The 25,505-nt window shown below is 43.9% G+C and overlaps 1 protein-coding gene across 3 annotated transcripts in view; it reads right to left on the bottom strand.

Moving 5' to 3' along the window:
* pigk (phosphatidylinositol glycan anchor biosynthesis, class K) overlaps positions 1-25,505 on the bottom strand; it is a 214,530-nt gene that overhangs the window by 31,221 nt on the left and 157,804 nt on the right. The window contains exon 11 of one of the 3 annotated variants that reach the window (XM_072273347.1): positions 18,228-21,752. The exons of the other annotated variants lie outside the window; for them this stretch is intronic. Coding sequence (XP_072129448.1) covers positions 21,636-21,752 — 117 coding nt within the window. The 3' untranslated portion in view covers positions 18,228-21,635. Of the gene's footprint in view, positions 1-18,227; positions 21,753-25,505 lie in introns of those variants that run through there. 3 annotated transcript variants of the gene reach the window in all.

The raw sequence follows: 25,505 nt of genomic DNA, 5'->3' as shown, positions 1-25,505 counted from the left end.
TCAACATAGGTATGTTGTGAAATGTGTTGTTTTACGGCAGCTGTACAGTACAATAAATAAAAATTACTAGAAATTGCAATAATAGATAGCGAGGTAGTGTTCATGGGCTTATAGGCTGTACAGAAACCTGATGATTAGAATATACAATTTGAAGAGTTGTTTTAGGATGGCCGTAGTTGAGTGGAGAACACAGCATGGAGATGGTGTTTCAATGGGCTGCCTCTGTGATACATACAAACTCTGGTTAGGCCACACTTGGAGTACTGTGTCCAGTTCTGGTCGCCTCACTATAGGAAGGATGTGGGAGCATTGGAAAGGGTACAGAGGAGATTTACCAGGATGCTGCCTGGTTTAGAAAGTATGCATTATGATCAGAGATTAAGGGAGCTAGGGCTTTACTCTTTGGAGAGAAGGAGGATGAGAGGAGCCATGATAGAGGTATACAAGATATTGAGAGTAATAGATAGAGTGGATAGCCAGCGCCTGTTCCCCAGGGCACCACTGCTCAATACAAGAGGACATGGCTTTAAGGTCAGGGGTGGGAAGTTCAAGGGGGATATTAGAGGAAGGTTTTTTACTCAGAGAGTGGTTGGTGCGTGGAATGTACTGCCTGAGTCAGTGGTGGAGCCAGATACACTAGCAAAGTTTAAGAGACTACTAGACAGGTATATGGAGGAATTTAAGGTGGGGGGTTATATGGGAGGCAGGTTTTGAGGGTTGGCACAACATTGTGGGCCGAAAGGCCTGTACTGTGCTGTACTATTCTATGTTCTATGTTCTAAACACGAGCCATCTCTCTTGTTTGATTGAGATACCACACTAGCTCACAGCTCGCGAGGTTTACTCGTCTCTGTGCTGAACTAAGGCCGTGGCCAGCAACTAAAGGGTTGCTGGATCAGTGTGAGTGACTGGCTGTGATTCAATTTTGTGAACTTCAGTTCTGAATGCTATTTGCTTACTTTCAGTGTTTGAATGATTTGGTTTTTCTCTTCTGCACATTGAGTGCTTGACGGTCTTTTTATACTTTATACTTTATTGTCGACAATCAATTGATACTAGAACATACAATCATCACAGCGATATTTGATTCTGCGCTTCCTGCTCCCTGGAGTACAAATTGATAGTAAATAGTAAAAATTTAAATTATAAATCATAAATAGAAAATAGAAAAATGGGAAGTAAGGTGGTGCAAAAAAACTGAGAGGCAGGTCTGGATATTTGGAGGGTATGGCCCAGATCCGGGTCAGGATTCGTTCAGCAGTCTTATCACAGTTTGAAAGAAGCTGTTCCCAAATCTGGCTGCATGAGTCTTCAAGCTCCTGAGCCTTCTCCCGGAGGGAAGAGGAACGAAAAGTGTGTTGGCTGGGTGGGTCGTGTCCTTGATTATCCTGGCAGCACTCACTCCGACAAAGTGAGTCCAAGGATGGAAGATCGGTTTGTGTGATGTGCTGGGCTATGTTCGCGATCTTCTGCAGCTTCTTCCAGTCTTGGACAGGACAACTTCCATACCAGGTTGTGATGCACCCTAGAAGAATGCTTTCTACGGTGCATCTATAAAAATTAGTGGGGGTTTTAGGGGACAGGCCAAATTTCTTTAGCTTTCTCAGGAAAAAAAAGGCGCTGGTGGGCCTCCTTGGCAGTGGACTCTGTTTGGTTGGACCAAGTCAGTTTATTTGTGATATTGACCCCGAGGAACTTAAAGCTTTTGACCTATTCCACTTGCGCACCACCGATGTAAATTGGGTCGTGCGGTCCGCTACTCCTGAAGTCAACAACCAATTCCTTCGTGTTGCTGACGTTGAGGGATAGGTTATTGTCTTCGCACCATGCTACCAGGTTCTTAATTTCCTCTCTGTACTCAAACTCATCATTACCCAAGATACAGCCTACAATTGTGGTGTCATCAGCAAACTTATATATTGAGTTTGATGGGATCTTGGCTACATAATCATGGGTGTACAGTGAGTACAGCAGGGGGCGGAGTACACAGCCTTGTGGGGCACCAGTGCTCAGAGTGATTGTAGAGGAGAGCTTGCCCCTACTTTTACAGCCTGGGTCCTGTCTGTGAGGAAGTTGAAGATCCAGCTGCAGATCTGAGTGCTAAGGCCCAGGTTCTGGAGCTTAGGAATCAGTTTATTTGGAATGATGGTATTAAAGGTAGAGCTGTAGTCAATGAAAAGGAGCCTTACATATGCATCTTCATTCTCCAGGTGTTCTAAGAAAGAATGTAGGGCCAGAGAGATGGCATCTGCCATTGACCTGTTGCTCAGGTAGGTGAATTGCAAAGCGTCGAGGTTGACTGGTAGGCTGTGGTTGATGTGTGCCATAACCAATCTCTCGAAGCACTTCATAGCAATTGATGTCAGAGCCACAGGTCGATAGTCATTCAGACTTGCTCTTCTTCGGCACTGGGATTATCATTGCCTTCTTAAAACCCGAGGGGATCTTAGACTGAAGCAAGGAGCAGTTGAAGATGTCAGCAAACACTCCAGCTAGCTCGCTGGAATAACCCGTCCTGGGACACCATCTGGACCCGTCGCCTTCTTTGGATTTATCTTCAGGAAGGCCCTTCTAATGTCCTCCTCGGTGACAATGAATCCCGATGCCACCAGGTCCGGTTCGTCCGGAGGGAGCGGGACGCTCCTCTTCTGTTCGAATCTCGTGTAGAATACATTAAGTTCGTCAGGAAGAGAAGCGCCACAGTTATTGATATTCCCAGCCTTTTCTTTGCACCCAGTGATCTCATTTAGACCCTGCCATAGTCTACCGGCATCCCCCTGGTTAGCCTGGGCTTCCAACTTGGCTCAATATTGCCTCTTGCCGCCCTTAATGGCTTTCCGGAGTTCACACCTGGATTCCGTGTAGCGACTGGTATTCCCGGACCCAAAAGCCGCAGCTCTAGCCTTCAAAAGGGTCTTGACGTCATAATTCATCCAAGATTTCTGGTTAGGGAATACCCGGATCGCCTTGCTTTTACTGGGTTCTATTGGGTTTCTTTGTTTTGTGGCTGCCTGTAAGAAGACGAATCTCAAGGATGTATATAGTATACAAACTTCGAAAATAAATGTGCTTTGAACTTTGATTGCAAATGGACGTGGCTAACAAAGTCAGTTGAGTCAGGGAGGGGCAGTTAACAAAGGAGTTTCAAAAGGATCAGATGGTCTAATTCTGCTCCCTATGTCATGTCTTAACACTCAATGATTCAGGAACAGTTTCTTCCCCTCTGACATCTAATTTCTGAATAGGCACTGAACCCATAGCACTACCTCACTACTCTTTTTGCTCTACTCGTTTAATTTCAATTTCACTATCTATATATACATTTACTGTAATTCACGGTTTTCGTTATTATGTATTGCATTGGACTGCTGCCACAAAAACAACAAATTTCACAGCATGTGCCGGTGATATTAAACCTGATTTTGATTCTGGTAAACGTCACTCCGGTTAATCAGTGCCTCTCCTGCAGCTGCAGTGTGAGAGTTTCAGATATCACCACACTACTTGACAAAAGCCAATAAGTCCTGGAGGAAGCAGTCAAACTGTATTAATCTCTTATTTGGCTGGAGTTCCGGCAGTGGTAAATACGGCTTCTCTATGCTTAAACGCCTCCTCTCTACTCTGCTCAGTGGGCAGAGTGCTATGCAAGGGAGGAAAACAAATCACACAGAGAAGGAACTGTCAAAATAAATAAATTAATGTTCATATTACACTGTACTTATAAATGTACAAAGCAAGTCTCCCCTGTATTGGATTATGTGATCCTTGCTCTCCACATGGTCATCTCATGCAACAACTCCACCTCCTATTTCCCTGACCTCACTCTCACTATACCACTCATCAAACATTCAACTTAGGAACCAGCCCTCCTGTCTAAGCAACACACACAAAATGCTGGAGGAACTCAGCAGGCCAGGCAAAGAATAAATAGTCGACATTTTGGGTCGAGAACCTTCATCAGGACTGGAGAAAATAGATGAGAAGTCAGATTAAGAAGGTGGGGCAAGGGGTGGAAGAACTACAAGGTCGTAAGTGATAGGTGAAACTGGGAGGGGGAGGGATGAAGTAAAGAACTGGGAAGTCAATTGGTGAAAGAGATAAAGGGCTGGAGAAGGCGGAATCTGATAGGACCGGAGGTGGGCGATGGGCAGGTAAGGAGATAAGGTGAGAGAGAGAAATGGGAATAGGGGAATGGTGATGGGGGGGCGGGGAGGAGCCATTACAGGAAGTTCGAGAAGTCAATGTTCATGCCATCAGGTTGGAGGCTACCCACGGAATATAAGGTTTTGCTCCTCCAACCTGAGTGTGGCCTCATCGCGGCAGTAGAGGAGGCCATGGACTGACATATCGGAATGGAAATGGGAAGTAGAATTAAAATGGGTGGCCACTGGGAGATCCTGCTTATTCCGACAGATGGAGCATAGATACTCTGTGAAGCGGTCTCCCAATCTACGTCGGGCCTCACTGATATACAGGAGGCCACACCAGGATACATTGGATACAGTAGGTGACCCAACCGATTCACAGGTGAAGGAGGAGGGAGGAGGTGTAGGGGCAACAGGGAGGAGGTGTAGGGGCAGGTGTGGCACTTGTTCCGCTTGCAAGGCTAAGTACTAGGAGGGAGATCGGTGGGGAAGGACGAATAGACAAGGGAGTCACTTAAGGAGCGACCCCTGTGGAAAGCAGAAGGTTGGGGGGGGAGGGAAAGATGTGCTTGGTGGTGGAATCCTATTGGAGATGGCAGAAGATAATGAGAATTATGTGCTGGAGGTGGAGGCTGGTGAGTTGATAGGTGAGGACAAGAGGAACCCTATCCCTGGTGGGGTAGTGGGATGATGGGATGAGGGCAAACATGCAAGAAATGGAAGCGATTTTAACTCTCATATGGCTAGGAGGGCGCTTTTGTTTAAATGGAAGGATGCTGTTCCGCCTAATCATGCTCAGTGGTTAGGGGATGTTACGGCTTGCCTAAATTTAGAAAAGATTCGTTGTTCAATTTCTGAATCTAAACAAGATTTTCAAAATTTGTGGGGGCCATTTTTAAATTATTTTCATAATCTTTTACTTCTCGTTAAAGTACAGAAGATGGTTAATAGCACATTTTATTATCTGATAAGCTTTTCTTTTTTTTCCCCAAACAGTTTCAACTTTGGTAGTGAGTGTAGATCTTTTCTTTTTATAAAATTGTTTATATTCTAATATACGTATTAATCTAATCTATATGAATGTAGAGTAAGGAGTTCGTTAATGCGATTCAATATACTGTATTCTTTTGTTTTATAATATGTATTCTCGGACTCTGTATTCTTCTATATAGAAAATATTGAAAAAGAAAAAGGAATGGAAGGGATGTGGGTGAGGGAAGCATTGAAGGTGGTGGAAGGGAATCCCCTTTCTTTGAAGAAGGAGGACACCTCCTTAGTTCGGGAATGAAAAGCCTCAACCTGAGAACAGACATGGCAGAGACGGAGGAACTGAGAGGATGGCGTTTTTACAAGTACTGTAACGGGGTGGGAAGAGATATTGTTCAGGTCGCTGTGAGAATCAGTGGGTCGATAAAAGATATCAGTAGTTGAGCTGTCTCCAGGGATAGATAGATGGAGAGAGAGAGAGATCAAGAAAGGGGAAGGAGGTGCTGGAAATGGACCAGACAAATTTGAGGCACTCCAGCATCTGCAGATTTTCTCTTGCTTCTATCTGAGATATTCTGCTGAACTAATCACTCTAATGGTTCCTGATTACACTAATCCCTTCTGTCTGCACATGGCCCATGCTGTACCCATTCATTCTCTGCACATTCATCTAAAGAGTTAAAGATTACCTATTCTCGTCACTGCATTAGCATTTTATATTTCAGTAATATTTGAGAGATTGTGCTGTTTGAATATACTGGTTGCTTAAGCATTCTTGTTCATTTAAAATAATTAATTATGCGTTATATGTACAAATACGTGAATTGCCTACATCTTCATGCCACCACAAGGTACGTGCACACCTCGCTTAAAGTAAACTCGAAGTTAGACCTGCATTCCCGGACTCCCATGTCTTCCTTCAAATTAGTTTAATGTTTTGAAGTTACAAAAATAACTGTCACATGTACATCAAATTATACAGTGAAAAGTGTGCCACACACTGAAAATGCTGGAGGAACTCGGCAGGTGGTCAAGAGCCACTTGGCATTAAAGATGAGGCAGTTAACTGGATTAGATATTGGCTTCGCAGGAGAAGCTGGAGAGTGGTAGTAGCGGGTTGCCTCTGAGACTGGAGGCCTTGTGACTAACGGTGTGCCACAGGGATTGGTGTTATGTCCGTTATTGTTTGTCATACCTATCAATGATCTGGATGATAATGTGGTAAACTAGATCAGCAGATTTGCAAACGACACCAAGATTATGGGTGTAGTGAACAGCAAAGAACACTATGAAAGCTTGCAGTGGGATCTGGAGAAGTAGGCTGAAAAATGGCAGATGGAATTTAATGCAGACAAGTGAGAGGTGTTGCACTTTTGAAGGCCCATCCAAGGTAGGTCTTACATGATGATCGGTAGGGCACTGCGGAGTGCTGTAGAACAGAGGGATCCGAGAATATAGATCTATAATTCCTTGAAAGTGGTTTCATATGTAGATAGGATCATAAAGAAAGCTTTTGGCACATTAACCTTCAGAAATCAATGCACTCAAATTTGAAAGTCTAAGATCTCGGGGCTCTGGAGACGGCAGATCGAGAGTCACTGTCAGGGCAGGAGACTTGTGTGTCGTCAGGGAGGCCAGAAAATCTTTTGCTGGGGGCCCGAAGACCCGAGATCTTTGTGATTTTCAGGCAAAGAGCTCGTAAAAAGCGACAAAACTGACTTTTTAGCATCATAAACCAGCGGGTTGTTGTTAAGTCTCCCACTCGCTGTGAAAATGGGGGACATCTCCCTCTCCCTCATTAGGGAGAGAGAGAACCTGTGGTTTGTCGAATGCTGGATGAATTGCGATAGTCTTTGGGGTAACTGCAAGGTCTGTGTCTTTGCCATCACCTAGCTCACGCTTGTGCTTGGTGGTGGGCGCGCTTTTTTTGCTGGGGGGGGGTAGGAGGGATCGTTGTTTGCTGCTGCTTATGCGAGATGGTGGAGCTGGGGGGGGACTTTGGTGTACTCCCGCTTAACTGTCGGTCATTCTTTAGGGCACTTCTCTGTTTTTGTGGATGTGAAGAAAAAGCAATTCAGGATGTATATTGTATACATTTCTCTGACATTAAATTGGACCTTTGAACCTTTGAACTGAGTACAGGAGTTGGGATATTATGTTAAAAAATGTATAAGATGTTGGTGAGGCCTAATTTGGAGTATGTGTCCAGTTTTGGTTACCTACCTACAGGAAAGATGTAAATAAGATTGAGGGACATTTTCAAGGATGTTGCTGGGACTCGAGGACAGGAGTGACAGGGAAAGGGTGAGTAGGCTAGGACTTTGTTCCCTAGAATATAGAAGGTTGAGGCGAGATTTGATAGCGGTATACAGAATTATGAGGGGTATTGATAAGATAAATGCAAGCAGGCTTTTTCCACTGAGGTTGGGCGGGGCTACAACCAGAGGTCATGGGTTAAAGGTGAAAGGTAAAAGGTTTAAGGGGAATATGGGGGGTATTTCTTCACTCAGAGGGTGGTGAGAGTGTGAAACCAGCTGCCAGCATAAATGGTGGATGCCGGTTTGATTTTAACATTGAAGAGGAGTTTGGATAGGTACCTGGATGGGAGGGGCATGAAGAGCTATGATCCAGTGTAAGTCAATGGACTAGGCAAATTAATGGTTCGACTAGATGGACCAAGGGGCCTGTTTCTGTGTTGTAGTGTTCTATGAATCTATGACTCTATAACAGATGAACTCACCTGGTCCATCAACACTACGTATCTGGTTAAGAAAGCACAGCAGCATTTCCTCTTCCTTAGAAGACTGAGGTAAGTGAGGCTCCCCAGCAACACCCCCCCCCCCCTCACCCACACCATTCTAACCATTTGATAAAGGCATCTGTTAGTCTTGCGAGACCATGGATCTGCGTTGGAAAGTCTTCACGCTCCAGGGCGCAGGCCTGGGCAAGGCTGTATGGAAGACCAGCAGTTGCCCATGCTGCAAGTCTCCCCTTGCCACGACACTGATGTTGTCCAAGGGAAGGGCATTAGGACCCATATAGCTTGGCACCAGTGTCATCGCAGAGCACTGTGTGATTAAGTGCCTTGCTCAAAGACACAACATGTTGCCTTGGCTGGGACTCGAACTCACGACCTTCAGTTCGCTAGTCGAATGCCTTAACCACTTGGCCATGTGCCCACTAACCATCTGATACAAGAGCACCATTGAGAGTGTCCTGACCAGCTGCATCACCATCTGTTATGGGGATTGCAAGGCATCTGACCCCAAGTCCCTACAAAGGGCTGTGGAACTGCTGAAAGAATCAAAAGGGTCTCCCTTCCATCCATTACAGATATTTATCAGGAGCACTGTATACCTAGGGCCCTTGGCATTGTCAGTGATCCCTCCCATCTGAACCACAATCTCTTTGACCCTACCATCGGGCAAAAGGACCTGTAGAATTAGGACAAGGAGTGTTAGGATGGGAAACAACTTCTTCCTCCAGGCTGTAGGACAACTGAACTCCCCGTCACCACTCAGCTCTCATCACATATGAAATGCTAGTAGCATTACACTAGTTACTATTTAACTTATATCATAATACACCTTATTATTTGTTAGTTTATTTGTGGTAATATTACTTTATGTGTGGTGTGTGAGTTAAGTGCACTGTGTTGTGCACCTTGGTCCAGAGGAACATTGTTTCATTTCACGTTATATATGTGTAGGGCTGAATGACAATAAATTGAACTTCAACTTGAACACAAATAGAAAAAGTGGTAAGGGGGAGGGAAGGGAAATTATTGAAAGTTAGAGAAATCAATGTGCTCACTCAGTTGTCTTTCTATTCCTCCCAAAAATGTATAGATTTCTATCAGGTCTCCCCTCTGCCTTTGCTTCGTGTTTTGGTTCTTTACAAATCCGCCACTATTATCCACCAACAACCTTTCTTAATTCTTGAATTACCACCTCCTCTCCAAACTCCTTAAATGCAATGCAGCAAAACACAGGCAACACACATCAAAGTTGCTGGTGAACACAGTCTGCAGGAGGAGCCCTCAAGAGGAATTGTTGACATTTTGGGCTGAAACCCTAAATCAGACCCCGATTCCAGGATTTGCGGTCTCTAGCCTCTCACTGAATGTACTGTTGGATTCAACACCACAGTGATTAAATTACTGTCTAGAGACAAAACAACACACACAAAACGCTGGAGGAACCTGGCAAGTCAGGCAGCGTCTGCGGAGGGGACAACAGTTCAGTCCTGATGAAGGACCCCGGTGATTTACAGAAATGTTTCTACGAAGGGCAAGTAGTGTGGCAGGATCAGAATCCGAATCAGGTTTATTATCACTGATATATGAAATTCATTGTTTTGCAGCAGTAGTACCATGCAAGATATAAAAATTACTGTAAGTTATAAAAAAAATAGTGTAAAAGAGGAGTACCAAGGTGGGTTCATGGACTGTTTGGAAATCTGATGGCAGAGGGAAAGGAGCTATTCCTAAAACATTGAATGCTATATCCTCAGGCTCCTGTACCTCCTCCCAGATGGTGGTAATGAGAAGAAGGCATGTCCCATCTGGTGAGGATCTTTAACAATGGATACCACATTCTTGAGGCACTGCCTTTTGAAGGTGCTCTCAATCATGGGGAGCGTTGTGCCTGTGATTGTGCTGGCTGTACTCCACCATCAAAACTGGACAACTAGATAGTTCCTCCAACACAATCCCAAGAAGATATCAGAGTGCCAACTCAAGGTAACTTGGCAACATCCACTGTTATGACTGCACACCTTAAAACCAATTTAACCAATTTCCCTCGGGATCAATAAAGTATGACTATGACTATGACTATGATGACTATGACTATTGTATCCACCATCAGGTAGGACGTACGGAAGCCAAGATTCAGATTCAAGATCAGCTTATTCCCTTCAGCCAGCCCTTGAATCAACCAGCAAAATCCTAATCACTACAATTCAGCAACACTATGACAACTGTGATCACTTTGCACTAAAATGGTACATTTTTCTACTGTCTTTCCTTTAAAGATTGTGTATAATTTATGTTCTTCTTCTGAATGATCCTTATATGATACGTGTCTGATATGCTGTTGCAAGAAAGTTCTTCCCTTGCACCTGTGTGTACGTGTTCTGCACACAACAAACTCATTTTTGACTTTGACTTCCAATTCTTTTAATACCTAAAGTATCTTTTTGTTTCATATATCCAGTAACAGCCTCCACAGCCCTCTTGGGTAGAGAATTCAAAAGCTTCACATTTTTGGAGATGAAGACGTTTCTCTTGATCTCAATCCTGCACAGGGACTCCTGGACTAGAGAGCTCTGAACCTAACCAAGGGAAATATCGGTGAGACACAAGAGGTTGCAGATGCTGCAATCTGGAGCAACACACAAACCAGTGGTGGAATGCGAAGTGTTGAATAGCACTTGCAGAGCAGAAGGAACCGTCAGTGATTTTGGTCAGGACTCTGCATCGGGTCTAAGTGACTCAGCAGTTCCTCTCCTTCCCACAGAGGCCGATTAACCTGCTGAGCTTTTCTTGCTGAAAGGAAATAACAACTGCACAATGCAGCTCCATGTGGTTTTTTCAATTATCTGGGCACTGAGCACTGTAATTCCCCTGCTTTAACTCCCCACATTCTTTCTTCTTTTAACACATTTCCTAAAAACTATCCTGATGAACGGTCTCGGCACGATGAGGCAACTATTTATTTCTCCCATAGATGCTCCCGACCGGCTGAGTTCCTCCAGCATTTTGTGTGTGTTGCTTTTAAGAACTACCTCTGTGACTAAGAGTTTGGCCATTTGCTTCGATGTCTCCTTTTGTAGCTCAGCATCACATTTTGTTTGCTCGCTCTCTCAGAAAGCACCTTTGCAATGTCTAATGACATTAAGGAATGCTTTGATAAACTGCCGTACAGTTCGCTATGGCCTTGGTGTCAGCTGTTGTTCACTGGCATGACTCATCCCTGTGCAGGAAGATTGAAGGTGCAAAGCATTCTAACAACTATATGTCTGCTAGTCTTTATATCCTGTCCTTATATGTCTGTAGAAAAGGTACATTAAAGAAAAGGTTTCAATTTATACAGTCTTTAATACTGCCAAGATGTCCAACAGTGCTCACAGCCGAGGCAGAAAATATAGTTCACAGTTCATTGCTCCAGCAACCTACATTTCTTCTCAAGTTCTGATGCTGTCAGTGCGGAAATTGTACGTTTTCTCTGTGACTACACGGGTGTCCAGTTCCTTCTCACATCCCAAATGCAAATCAGCATAGAAAGTAAAGGTAAAGATTAGCTATATTTGTCACAGGTACATCAGAACCTTTGCAAATCAAATCAATGAGGATTGTGCTGGGCAGTCCGTAAGTGTTGCCATGTGTCCAGCACAAAATAACACACTCAAGCGTTTGGAATGTGAGAGCAAACTCACTGGGAGAATTTACAAACTTTTTACAGGTAGTGGTGAGAATTGAACACCGCTTAATGATCAACTGAAAGTGATGACAGTGTCATGCTTCCCCATGTGGCAGGAGTAGGGGTAAACGATGAGTAGGGTGGGTGGGGGAACAAGACTGATGGGTTTACTCTGGTGGGAGCCAACACGAACCATAGGCTGAATAGCCTCCTATGTTGAAATAAGTTAAGGCATAAGCAACACTCAGAACACGCTGGAGGAACTCAGCAGGTTGGGCAGCATCCGTGGAAAAGAACGGTCGACGTTTCGGGCCGGAACCCTTCGTCAGGACAGGACAGGTTCCGGCCCGAAATGTTGATCGATCTTTCCCATGGATGCTGCCCAACCTGCTGAGTTCCTCCACCGTGTTGTGAGTGTTGCTTTGACCCCTGCATCTGCAGATTATTTTGTGTTTAAGTTAAGGCATAATGCTGATGCTTTAATGTAGGCACTATTATTCTCAATTTGGAGCTTCCGTGAAAAATATGACTCCATTGCTAGAAAACGTTTTGCTAATCTCGACGAATGTTGGTCAGGAGTCAAGACATAGGAGCAGAATCAGGCCACTCGGCCCATCTATTCTGCTCTGCCATTTCATCACGACAGGTTGAATTGCGTACGTCTGCACGCTGCCGGGAGCCAGACATTGTTGCTCATGGTCTTGGACTGTATATGTGTATATACACAATACAAAAAAATGTGTGTGCATATTTTTTTCGAGTGAAAATGCTTCTTTGCTCACTATTTCGAAAGTTACTCGGTGTTTTAAAATATTTGCCTGCTATTTTGAATGTCTTGCACCTTGGTCTCAGAGGAATGCTGTCTTGTTCAGCTGTATCTATGTATGGTTTGAATGATAATTAAACTTGATTTGATCATGGCTGATCCACTTCCATCTCAATCCCTTTCTCTGACATTGCTTCTCAGCTTCTGGTACAGCACTGTCAGTGTGGAAATTGCATGTTCTCCCTGTAACTGAATAGGTGCTCCAGTTCCTTCTCACATCCCAAATAGTGAGGGCAAATTGGCAAGATAAGGATCGAGGGGGAGTTGATGGGCAAGTAAAGGATGACATGTTCCCTTGCAGGCAAACAGCCTTAACTTTCAATTTATTGGTGACCTCCGGCAAAGCCCCACTGAGGGCTGCATTGGGAGTGGCAACCTCGCTCAGGACCCTCGACCCTAATTCACAAACTCATGAATCAGGGGATTCCAGGAGAGTTACCAGTTTATTGGAGGGCTGCAAATGTTATTCCTTTATTCAAGAAAGTGAGTAGGGATAATCATAGAAATTATAGACCAGTGAGGCTTACTTTGGGTAAATTATTGGAGAAGATTTTTGGAGAGAGGATCTATGGGCATTTGGAGAAGCATAGTCTGATTACCGACAGTTAGCATGGCTTTGTCAGGTGCAAGTCAAGCCTCACAACCACACTTGGGAATATTGTGCTCCGTTCTGATTGCCTCATTATCAGAAGGATGTGGAAGATTTAGAGGGAGTGCAGAGGAGATTTACCAGGATGCTGCCTGGATTAGAGAGCATGTCTTATGAGGATAGGTTGAGCAAACTACGGCTTTTTGCTTTGCAGCAAAGGAGGATGAGAGGTGACTTGATAGACCTGTGTAAGATAAAAGAAGCATAGACAGAGTTAATAGCCAAAGACTTTTTTAAGGTGAATGGAGGAAAGTATAAAGGGGGTTTCAGCGAGAGGTATTTTACAGTGCTATCATGTTTGCTGTTGTGTGCTGGGGCAGCAGGCTGAGGGTAGCAGACACCAACAGAATCAACAAACTCATTTGTAAGGTCAGTGATGTTGTGGGGATGGAACTGGACTCTCTGACGGTGGTGTCTGAAAAGAGGATGCTGTCTAAGTTGCATGTCATCTTGGACAATGTCTCCCATCCACTACATAATGTACTGGTTGGGCACAGGAGTACATTCAGCCAGAGACTCATTCCACCGAGATGCAATACTGAGCGTCATAGGAAGTCATTCCTGCCTGTGGCCATCAAACTTTACAACTCCTCCCTTGGAGGGTCAGACACCCTGAGCCAATAGGCTGGTCCTGGACTTATTTCCTGGCATAATTTACATATTATTATTTAATTATTTATGGTTTTATATTGCTATATTTATACTCTATTCTTGGTTGGTGCAACTGTAACAAAACCCAATTTCCCTCGGGATCAGTAAAGTATGACTATGACTATGACTACATGCTGACAGGGGTGGTGGTAGAGGCATTTAAGAAACTCTTAAATAGGTATATGGATGATAGAAAAATAGAGGTTTATGTAGGAGAGAAGGGTTACATTGATCCTAGAGTCGGTTATAATGTCAGTACCTCTTGGGCTGAAGGGCCTCTACTGTCTGATCATGTTCTATGTTCTACACTCAGTGGCCACATTATTAGATACTCCTGCTTGTTAATACCGGTACCTAATCAGCTAATCATGTAGTAGCAACTCAGTGCATAAAAGCATGCAGACATGGCAAAAGATTCAGTTGTAGTTCAGACCAAACACCAGAATGGGGAAGAAATGCGATCTAAGTGCCTTTGACCGTGGAATGATTTTTGGTGTCAGATGGGTTTCTGAGTATCTCAGAAATGCTGATCTCCCGGGGTTTTCATGCACAGCCGTCTCTAGAGTTTACAGAGAATGGTGTGAAAAACAAAAACAAAAAATCCATCGAGTGGCAGGTCAGTAGGCAAAAATACCTTGTTAATGAGAGGGGTCAAAGGAGAACGGCCAAACTGGTTCAAGCAGACAGGAAGGTGACAGTAACTCAAATAACTGCACGTTATAACAGTGGTGTGGAGAAGAGCAGCTCTGAATACACGTCATCCTTGAAGTTAATGGGCTACAGCAGCAGAAGACTACTCTGGTTTCTACTCCTATATCTAAGTGTATGTTCTATGTCAACACCAAAACTGGAAATGTTGTCAGAATTACACAATATGAAGCTTCTATTGCCATGCTTAAAATGGCCATCAGTAACTGCTGACAGCAAGATTGCCAGTGCTCACTGGGCACTGAACTGAAAGCTGAATGCCCTGACCCTAATTAAGGATTTACACTGCAGATGACAATTAACACGCTAAAAGAACACGCAATTATTGCTGATCCATAATACATGGAATAACGGGAAGATTACTGAGGGAAGAAGTCAAGACGCGTCCTGAACCCAAACTCTGACTCGTCAATCACTCCTCGGGATTTACACAGTATTAGAAATGCAGCGCAGATGAAGTCTTCCTTCATCATACACGCTGCCAATGCATTGAGGAACCGCAGGCCCCCCGGCCAGGGGTCCCCTGTTTACTCAGGCATCTTAATATCTGTGGAGACCCTGAGAATTAATAACTTGACTGTTGAAAACACAGGACAAGAAGGAAGAATATTGATCTTAAAACATCCCAAACTTAGTTAATCACCTTATGACAGCCAGCAGAAATCCACAGAAAAGCAATTTCCTTGAGAATCAAGAGTCAATCTTTCAAATAAGTAGCTATATTTATCTTCCATTTCAGCAGTTTTCTATATTAACAACCTCCCTTCACCCCACCACAGATCCTTCTTATGACTTATGATATTATTACAATTATTATTATTATATTACATCATATTATATTGGGTGGTGGGGTAGAAATACGTCTCTACCAAAGGAAGTGTAAAATACTCCTTCCCTCCACTGGCCCGCAGGTCACCTTTGGCCAAGGAATAGAACCTGTTTAGCCCCATCCCCCACCCACCACTCCCGATCAGGGTCACAACCTTCCCTCCAGGAGAAGGTTCAGAAGCTTGAAGACTTGTACGGCCAGATTTGTGAACAGCTTTTTTCCAACTGTGGTAAGACTGCTGAACGGATCCTGACCTAGATCTGGGCCATACCCTCCAAATATCCGGACCGGCCTCTCCGTTTTTTTGCACTACCTTACTTCTCATTTTTCTATTTTCTATTTATGATTTATAATTTAAATTTTTAATATTCACTAATTTTAACTTTTTTATATTTTTAATATTTAATATTTGTAATCCAGGGAGTGTGAAGCGCAGAATCAAATATCGCCATGATGATTGTACGTTCTAGTACCAATTGTTTGGCGACAATAAAGTATAAAGAAGCCATGGGAGCAGGTGGCAGATGGTTGTATGAGCCAGGCAGACAACCTCTGAAGAGTACTGATAATGGCTTGTAAAGACACTGCCCAGAAGAAGGGAACGGCAAACCATATCTGTAGATGTCATATGGGGGCATTGGGAACGGACCCAAATGCAAGACACAGACACTGAGGTACTAGGAACAGGACTAGGTTGATAGAGATACCAAGGCGAGTAGGGAAGAAATGACGCTGGACATTGACACAGGCCCTGGACGAGACTAGGATTCAGGGCCTGGGCTAGGACTTGGACTAGAAACACGGGAACCTGGACGTGGAGCTAGGAACAAGAAGCTTGGACTAGGAACGTGGAACTCCAGAACCAGAGCCTGGACAAGGACCCGGAACCTGGGTCTTGACTCAGAACCGGAACCTGGGTCTAGGTTAGGACTCGGGACTAGGATCTTGGCAAGGAGAGGACGAGGTACTCCAGCACAGTACGAGGTACCCAGCACAGGATGAGGAATCTCCAGCACCAGGCTAGGCGAGGAACACCTGGGCTGGGCAAGGCACCAGAACTAGATGAGGACATGAAGCTCAGATTTGGACAGGGCTGGAACACGGTGCCTGGACTTGGTCTTGGAACACAGGAACACAGAGCCTTGGACGTGGACTGGACGCTCAGAGCCTTGGATGTGGACTGGACAAGGTACTCCAGGGCAGGACGTGGCTCTTGGACTAGGTTTGGCTCAGCTCTTGGACTCGGCTTGGTTAAGCTCTTGGGTACGGAGCCGGGACTCCTCCTTGGAGCGCAGGGCCAGGACCTTTTCTAGGATGCAGGGCCAGGATGCTTTCTAGGACGCAGGATGACCACCGAGGGAACTGCCGAGAGACTCCTGGACTGGATGAGGCACATGGACAGGACGAGAACACGAAGCCTTGACTTGGACAGGACTGGAACACAGCGCCTGGAACTTGGAACACAGAACAGGGACCCCTCCTTGGGAACAGGACATAGGGCTGGGACTCGTACACGGAACATTGAGCCAGGACCCCTCCTTGGGAACAGGACATAGGGCCGGGACTCTTCTAGACACGGAACACTAAACACGAGGACATAAAGAGACAGTTCCAAAGTCAATGACAGATTGCTCCTTATCTTGACTCAACAAGGCTCCAGTCTCTCTCCGGCGGGTTAACTTGACAGGGAATTCTGATGAAGTGGCAGACGAAGATAGCAGGCGAGGATTCAGAAGGAAGGGGAAGGGAACAGTCCAGCCAACAACCCCTGGTTTGCAGAAGTATTTATATGCCAGTCTGAAATGAGAATCCAGTGCCTCAATTAAGGCACCCAACAGAACAAGGGAGAAAACAGGAAAACTCAGAAGAAGGATCGATGGACTGGACTGTGAACCTGAATGCGGACTTCATGCACCGGACCATGACAGTAGAAAAATTTTGCTGAGAGCAGTCAGTCATAGTCATATGTCTTATGACACTGCACATAATGATGATAACATATATATTAATTCATTATAATTTGTTAATTAATATATATATTTATTATTGTTATATATTAATAAATATATTTATTATTACTTGTTATCCACATGATCCATGACCTTCAGTTCCCTCCATAATCTTCTCCATCTTTCAAAACTCCACAACTTCAATAAAAATCTTCTGAAAACCACTCCTCTGACAAGCCTTTTGCTATTTGCTCTCCAGCTGTGGCCCTTTTTATTCTGAGCCAGGAGACCTTGGGTTCAGGTCGTCGTCCAGGGACCCAGCACAAAATCAAGACGCCAAGGTAGGGCAGCACGGTAGCACAGGTAGGGCGGTATAATAGCGTATGGATTTCCTCCAGGAGCTCCGGTTTCCCAAAGATATACAGGGTAGGGTCAGTACATTGTGGACATGCTATATTGGTGCCGGAACCATGGCAACAATTTTTGTTGTAAGGCTCACCAGGCTTGTCCCTATTATCCTTCCTAGATATTTTTAACTTTTTCTTTTTCTTTGATCATAGAAATTATCCTAACTGGATGCATCATGGCTTGGTATGGCAACTGTTCTAGCCATGATCACTAGAAACTGCAGGAACCAGCCTCCCCCTATGGACTCTGTCTACACTTCTCACTACCTCAGTAAAGTAGCCAGAGTAATCAAACACCCCACCCACTCTTCCATTGGGCAGATGTTACAAAAGCCTGTAAGTATGTATCATCAAGCTTGAGGACAGCTTCTACCCACTGTTACAAGGCTATTAAATAGGAGCAGTTGATGGCTCTGGGCATGTACTTGCTGGAGTTTAGAAAAAAAAGGGGAGACCTCATTGAAACTTATTGAATATTGAAACATATCTTTACGCCATCCCCTCTCTCTGCTTTCCGCAAGGACTGCTCTCGTGTTCCCTTGTCCATTCGTCCCTCCCCACTAATCTCCCTTGGCAAGCAGCCGAAGTACTAAGCCTACCCATTCACCTCTTCCCTCCCCTCCCCTCAGGGCCCCAAACAGTCCTTTCCATAAATGCTGCCTGACTTGCTGAGTTTCTCCAGCATTTTGTGTGTGTTGCTTCAGATATTGAAAGGCCTAGATAGAGTGGATGCGAAGAGAAAGGTTCCTGTAGTGAGTGAGTCTAGGACCAGAAGGAAGAGATGAGGAGGAATTTCTTTAGCCAGAGGTTGATGAATCCATTGCCACAGATGACTGTGGAGGCCAAGTCATTGGGTATATTTAAAGCAGAGGTTGGTAAGTTGTTGATCAGCCAGGATGAAGTGGCGTACCAGTCTTGATAGGCTAAATGGTCTGATTCTGCTCCTACGTCTTATGGCCTAAATCAAGGGTTCCCAACCTTTTATGCCATGAGCCTTATCATTAACCAAGTGGTCCGTGGACCCCAGATTGGAAATCCCTGGTCTAAATGGTTCTCTAGTATGATGCATGGGAACACTCACAATCTAACTTGCTATAACCTTGCACCTTATCATCTACCTGCACTGCACTTTCTCTGCAGCTGTTACACTTCATTCTGCATTCTTAATGTTTCACCTTGTTCTACCTCAATGCACTGTGTAATGATCTGATCTGTATAAACAGTATGCAAGACAGGTTTCTCACTCTATCTCAGTACACGTACCAATCATAAACCAATTCCACATGCCAACAGACCTGCTGTTTCCAGCATTTTCTCTTTTTGGTTCAACACTTTTAAAATCTGGTTTCAAATGCTCTAATATTGAAGTGATCTATGAAAGTAATACTGAATGGGTGATGCCTTTACCACAGAATGACTGAAGCACTCAATTAAACTCGGAATAGCAATGAGTGGAGATGTTCTCAATGTGCATTCCACAGCTATTCTCCAGATGTTGAGATAAAATAACTATTTCTGAAGTTACAACACGAAACATAAATCATCTGTGCAAATATGATGGCTAATTAAGGCTTTGCTTTTTAGATACATTAATCCCAGCTACAATTTTCAGAACTGCAAGTGCTTTTAATATTGACAAGATATCATACATCAGTTTTATTTCTAAGTAAATAGTATATCTCACATCAGAGGAGTAAAAAAAATTCCTCCGCACTTCAGTGAGCACACCAAAGATTTTATAATGCAGATTTATTGTCACATGGATTACTAGCTCGCAGTAGTTCAGAGTACTCCATGGTTCAAAGGCCAAGGAGACAACAATTCAAATTGGTTCAACATACAAAATGCTGGAGAAAGACAACATCCACAGAGGGAAATGACCAGTCAACATTCAGGTTGAGACCCTGTATCAGCAAGTAGAAGAAAAGAGGGAAATAGCCAGTACAAAATGGTGGATGGATGTGGAGGAGGAGAGCAAGACCTGGCTGTTGATGGGTCAATCCCAGACCTGGGAGGGTGATATGCAGGTGAGCTGGGGGAGAGAGTGGGAATGATGTAAGAAGCTGAGAGGTAAAAGGTGGACGTGACAACGGGATGAAGAAGATGGAATCTGATAGGAGAGGACAGTGGACCATGGAGGTGAGAAGGAGAACAGCAAAGGGGATCAAGATAGCAGGGGAGGAGAAAGAGAAGGGGTGATGGGGTGGGTAGGATTGGGAAAAACATAGACGGTTTTCGACTGGTTCCCAAATCTGCCAATATGCAGTGAGTAGACAATTCACACATACGCCTGGTCCATCCTACTGTTAGTCTCCACTGACCTGTACCTTATATTTACCCACCGTAGCTTTATAATGCTTATCCTTGCATAAGAATCTCTCAGAACCTTTTTACTTCTGCAAATTAGACTTGAAAGCTTATCTGCCCAGTTTCATTTATTTGTCCAGAATACTAATCATACCACCTCCAAATAATCAATCTCCTCTACATTTAATAATCTGACTCTAACCAAGGCCCACTCAGAAATGAAAGTTATAATTTGGTCTTGTGAAAGGGAATTTTTAAATTCTCTCAGCTCAAGGCCAGAGAGGACAAGTAATCAGGAAAGGTAAAGAAACACACATCAGTGCAACAATTTTTCTTCATTTGATTGTGGCTCTGAAAATCCACACACCGTCAAAAATACTTTGATCCCAACACGGTGTAGCTATTCTTGACAGGTGAGAAAATGTTTCCTTGCATCTGGGATTTTTTGTGAATAACTGACAAACGGAGAGTAGGCAGAAGGTGAGGAGTGGAAAGAGGGAAAATGGCTTTTATTCAGAAAGCTTTTGGAGCATGAGCTGTACGGCCACAAGAACAGACGAGTGACAGAACATTGTGCCTTCTGAAAGAATTTAAAATGGAGGAATATGCAGAACATATTCAGGTCGGATGGGAAAAAAAAATCCCTCTGAACTTCAGTGAGCGGCACCAAAGATTTTTTTTAATGCAGATCTACTGTCACACGATTTGTCCTCTTTTTCATACTGGATGTTTGTCGGTGTTTGTTGTGTGTGTGTTTTTTTTGTGGATTCTTTTGTATTTTATTGTTTACCTGTGGGTGCCTGCAAGAAAGTGAATCGCAGGGTTGTATAAGGTATACATAATTTGATAATAAATTTACTTCAAAACTTGAATTACGAGTTTGTATTTGTCCAGATACCACAAACCTTGGTTGAAAGGCCAAGGAGGCAACACTCCAGCTGGTCTGACACCATTATTAGGGATCAGTGTTATTTTGGTCCGATTAGTTTTCATTCATTTTGTCAAAATCTTTACATGACGGCCCCGTGGCCTCCACCTAGCCTGTAAACCAAGGGATTCCTTGACATCAGTGACTCCAAGTGCAGACTAGGCGACCACTTTGCCGGGCACCTGTGCTCTCTCTGTCTGTGACGTTCATCGCGAGCTCCCATTTGGAAGCCATTTTAATTCCCCTTCCCACTCCCGCATTGACTGTCTGTCCTTGGCTTCCTACAATGGCAGGGTAAGGGCAAGCACAGACTGGAGAGCAACACCTCACATTCTGCCTGGGTATTCTACAATATATGATATTGCACTTACTGTTCACCTGCACCGCCATTTCTCTGTAACTGTTACACTTTATTCTGTATTGTTATATACAAAATTTATTTTCAGAACCAAATTGTAACTAACTTACATTCAAAGCTCCCCCCTCCCCCTTTTGTCATAACCCTGAGGAAACTAATAGAGCAGTTGTGATGTTCTTATACTGACACCCTGTACTTCCCAACAAGACCACACAACCCAAATCCAGACACAGACTTAAGGGAGACTCTCTGTTCTGTGTTTCAGCCAGAAATCCTCAGCCCATCTACAAACCATGAGTTTAGCTTTGCCCTGACCTTAAATGAGATGAGCAAATGTACCGTCATTCTCACCACTTCCTCCGTCTTTCACCACCCCAAGCAAAACAAAATCATCACTGGATTTAATTAGAAATAATTTACAGCAGTGCACTGAGGAACCCGGCCCTCATTGCCACCTCAGCAATGCCTCTCAAAATATATGCTTGAGGTGCTTGAGTCCGTAGCTTTTGAAGAAGACCAGTAGGATCAGTGTCCACAGGCCTAGGATGAACCCGTCCGGAGGGTGCCAGTCTTTCCGCTTCGGTTTCTACGAAACAACACAAATAATCACAATCAGAACACTGCAAATCTGAAATAAAGACACAAAATTCTACAACCACCCTCGACGTTCTCTCTTCTCCTCCTCCCATCAGGTAGAAGATAAAGAAGTTTGAAAACAGGTACCATCAGGTTCAAAAACAGCTTCGGTCCCACTGTTCCAAGACTCTTGAGTGGAGCTCTTGAATGATAAAAGATGAACTGTTGATCTCACAACCTCATCATGGGCCTTCTGCTGTACTGTTTACCTGCACTGTAGTTTCTCTGTAACACTACGTTCTGCATTCTGTTACTGCTTTTTCCTCATGGCACGGTAGCATAGTAATTAGCACAACTCTTTGCAGCACCAATGATCAGGGTTTGATTCCCGCCACTGTCTGTAAGGAGTTTGCACGTTCTCCTCGTGACTGCCTGGGTTTCCTCCGGGTGCTCCAGTTTCCTCCCACATTCAAAAGATGTACAGGTTAGGGTTAGTAAGTTGTGGTTGTGCTATGTTTGTGTTGGAAGCCAGGTGACACTTGTGGGCTGCCCCCAGCACATATTTGGACTGTGTTTGTTGTCAATGCAAACGACGCATTTCACTAACAACAGGAATTCTGCAGATGCTGGAAATTCAAGCAACACACATCAAAGTTGCTGGTGAATGCAGCAGGCCAGGCAGCATCTCTAGGAAGAGGTATAGTCGACGTTTCAGGCCGAGACCCTTCATCAGGACTGTACATTTTGATGCTTTGATATACATGTGACAAATAAAGCTAATCTTTAGGATCTTTAACTTTTAACAGATTTTTAGGCAGACACAAGAAAGGATTCAATGATGTTTTTAGAGCTCCTTGAAAAATTGTAACATTCCCATTAATTCCTGGGAACAGAGAAGGAACTTTCAGGATGGTATTGAGAACCTCGGGTCCACACATCAATAACTCAAGGGCCAAAGGCCAAACCTGTGTTTGGCATCATGGGATGAAGTTTGAAGTTGGAGGCCTGACATCTGAGAGTCTGAAAATCTGGGGCCAAGGATTGGAGGCCTAGAGGCGGCCCGTCCTGGGATTGGAGAGCTATCGGGTTGTTTGAGTGGGTGGATGGGGAGGGGGGGGGGAAATGGCTTGTTTTGCAGTCATTGTGTTGCTTTGTTATTGTTGATGCTTATGTTGTTCTGTTGAACATTGTGGGCATATTATGTTGACGCCAAAATGTGTGGCGATTAATGTTCCTTTTAAGTTGTAATAACCAGTGTGTGCAAAAACCTTGCGCTGTGCAATTTTTTTGCCCAGTGACAGCAACATGTGCACACAGAATAATTTCTTCAATAAAAACTGTATAAATAAGGCAGTTCTAAAATCTGCAGACAAATCATTGCAAATTCCATGTTGTCAACACTATCTGCGTCAGAAACCGGAAAAGGAAATGTGATTGCGTATGATCATGAAATATACTTAACATGTCAACAAGGTAGAGCGTGACAATCTTTTGTGCTCAGTTTAAATTCCTTTGTGCGCTAGAAACAAAAGATGTGTGCACGCACACAGCCGCACACCTCAGAAGGAACATTGGTGGCAATAATTACAAGCTGCCCTCAACACATCCCCAAATGTTTTCGAACGTTAAGAAAATCTCTGAAGTTCGGTGCATGTTGTCCACTGGGACATTGTATGCACGCTAAGCTGGCGCTGGAACATTTGGTGTGAGTGACACTTGCGGCTGCTCCCAGCACACCCCTGTAACACGACTGACAAGTTTCACTGTATTTTTCAATATACATGTGAATCTACTAGTGTAAGTGCTGGAGTGTGTACACTGCCTCATAACCCTTCATCAGGACTGGAAAAGGAAGAGGTAAGAAGCCAGAACTCTTTTCTAACTCTCTTTTTTCCTTCTTCCTCTTGACCAGTCTAACCAACATTAAGTCATTTCTCAAAAAAATTACACTCTGTCAAATTTGTTCATTACGTTAAAAGCAGTGCATAATTGTATGCTGTTATTGCAGTAATATCCCTGTGTAGAGCTATAATCATTTTATCAATGCAACTGTTGTGCTTTAATATCACTAAAGTCATTTTCTAAATTCAAAATCGTTTATTGTTTTTATTCAGTAAAGGAGAACGAAATGATTGTTACTCTGGATCCGATGCAGCATAAACAACACAATAAGCATAAAGAGCACAATAAAACAAAAACACAATAAATACAAATACAAAAGTAATCCTATAAAACACAATGTACAAGTAACTGTTATATACATAGACTGATTGTACGTACACACCAGTGATGCTGGTGAAGTGTTTCATAAACACAAGAAAATCTGTAGATGCTGGAAATCCAAAGCAACACACACAAAATGCTGGAGGAACTCCAGCAGGTAGCGTCTTTGGAAAAGAGTGAAGAGTTGATGTTTCGGGCAGAGCCCCATCATCAGGACTCATGATGAAGGGTCTCGGCCCGAAACGCCAACTGCTTACTCTTGACCTGCTGAGTTCCTCCAGCATTTTGTGTCTGGTGACGTCTATAGGGTGGGTTAACGGATGGAGATGTTGATCAGCCGTAGTGCTTGGGGAAAGTAACTGCCTTTGAGTCTAGTGGTCCTGGTGTGGATGCTGCATAGTCTTCTCCCCGATGGGAGTCGAGGTTGTTTTCATAACCCATGCATTAAAGAGTTTTGAAATAAAACAGTTCTGGAGTGAAGCAGAGCAGAAATTAGACTGTTTTATCGATGGGATGTCAGAATAGTTCAGCCATTGAAAGCAGTGAGCCAGCACATGCTGTTTAAACAGACAGCATCGTTCTCATTGGAGTCAATGTAAGGAGCTAGCTGCAACATGCAGTTCAACCACATCTAGGATGAGGTTGCCTTGCAAATATCAGGAGCTTGTTGAGGGGCACGGAATTTGATTTTCCCTAATGTTTCCAATAATCAAAATATATTCATAATAAAAAATATGCAAAAATAAACCAAGCAATGCCTTTTCATTCTTACATTCATAGTCAATGGCTTCAGTGTTATTCTGTTAGAATTCCTTAAAGCCAATTGGACTATAGCCACATATGTGGCCCCAAAACGCATTTTAAATTCTATTACAGGATTAAATTGAGCTTTAGCACCAATTATACAGCAGGAGGCACCCACTTTCTTTGCCACACATCACAGTTCAAGAACTTTTGAAAATAGTGCCGATATGTGAAGGGATAGTGTGGGGGCGGGGGGGGGGGTGCATGCGTGGCAGACAAGGGAAAGGAAATCAGAAGTCAGAGCCCAGTAGTATTCCGTCAGAATAACCAGTCTCAAACAGTAATCTATGTTTATGCAACTGCCGTATTCAAAATCTTCCGATTAACATGCCAGTCCAATGCACAGGTAACTCTGCACTTCTCATCATCCACTTTGTCCCATCAATCACTCTATTTATTAGCAGCAGATGTGCCCTCCCCAATAAATGCCACCCAACCTCAGTAACAAATTGCCACTACTCTTGGCCTTTTTACTGCTAAGCATCTTCTTATGGCACAGTCCAACTAGTCCTGAAGAAGGGTCTCAGACTGAAACATCGACTGTTTATTCCTCCCCATAGATGCTGCCTGACCTGCTGAGTTCCTCCTGCAATCTGAGTGTGTTAGTCTAACCGGCGTCTTTTTACCCAACCCAGTCTCGTGGATGGACCCAAGTATTATTAGAACATAGAACATACAGCACAGTACAGCCCCGTTGGCAATCGATGTTGTGCCAATTCTTTTACCTCTCCGCCAT

The sequence above is a fragment of the Mobula birostris genome, chromosome 12, assembly GCF_030028105.1.
Source record: "Mobula birostris isolate sMobBir1 chromosome 12, sMobBir1.hap1, whole genome shotgun sequence".
Classification (NCBI taxonomy): domain Eukaryota; kingdom Metazoa; phylum Chordata; class Chondrichthyes; order Myliobatiformes; family Myliobatidae; genus Mobula; species Mobula birostris.
The sequence above is the reverse complement of the archived record's forward strand: the minus strand, read 5'-3'. Positions and strand labels throughout refer to the sequence as shown.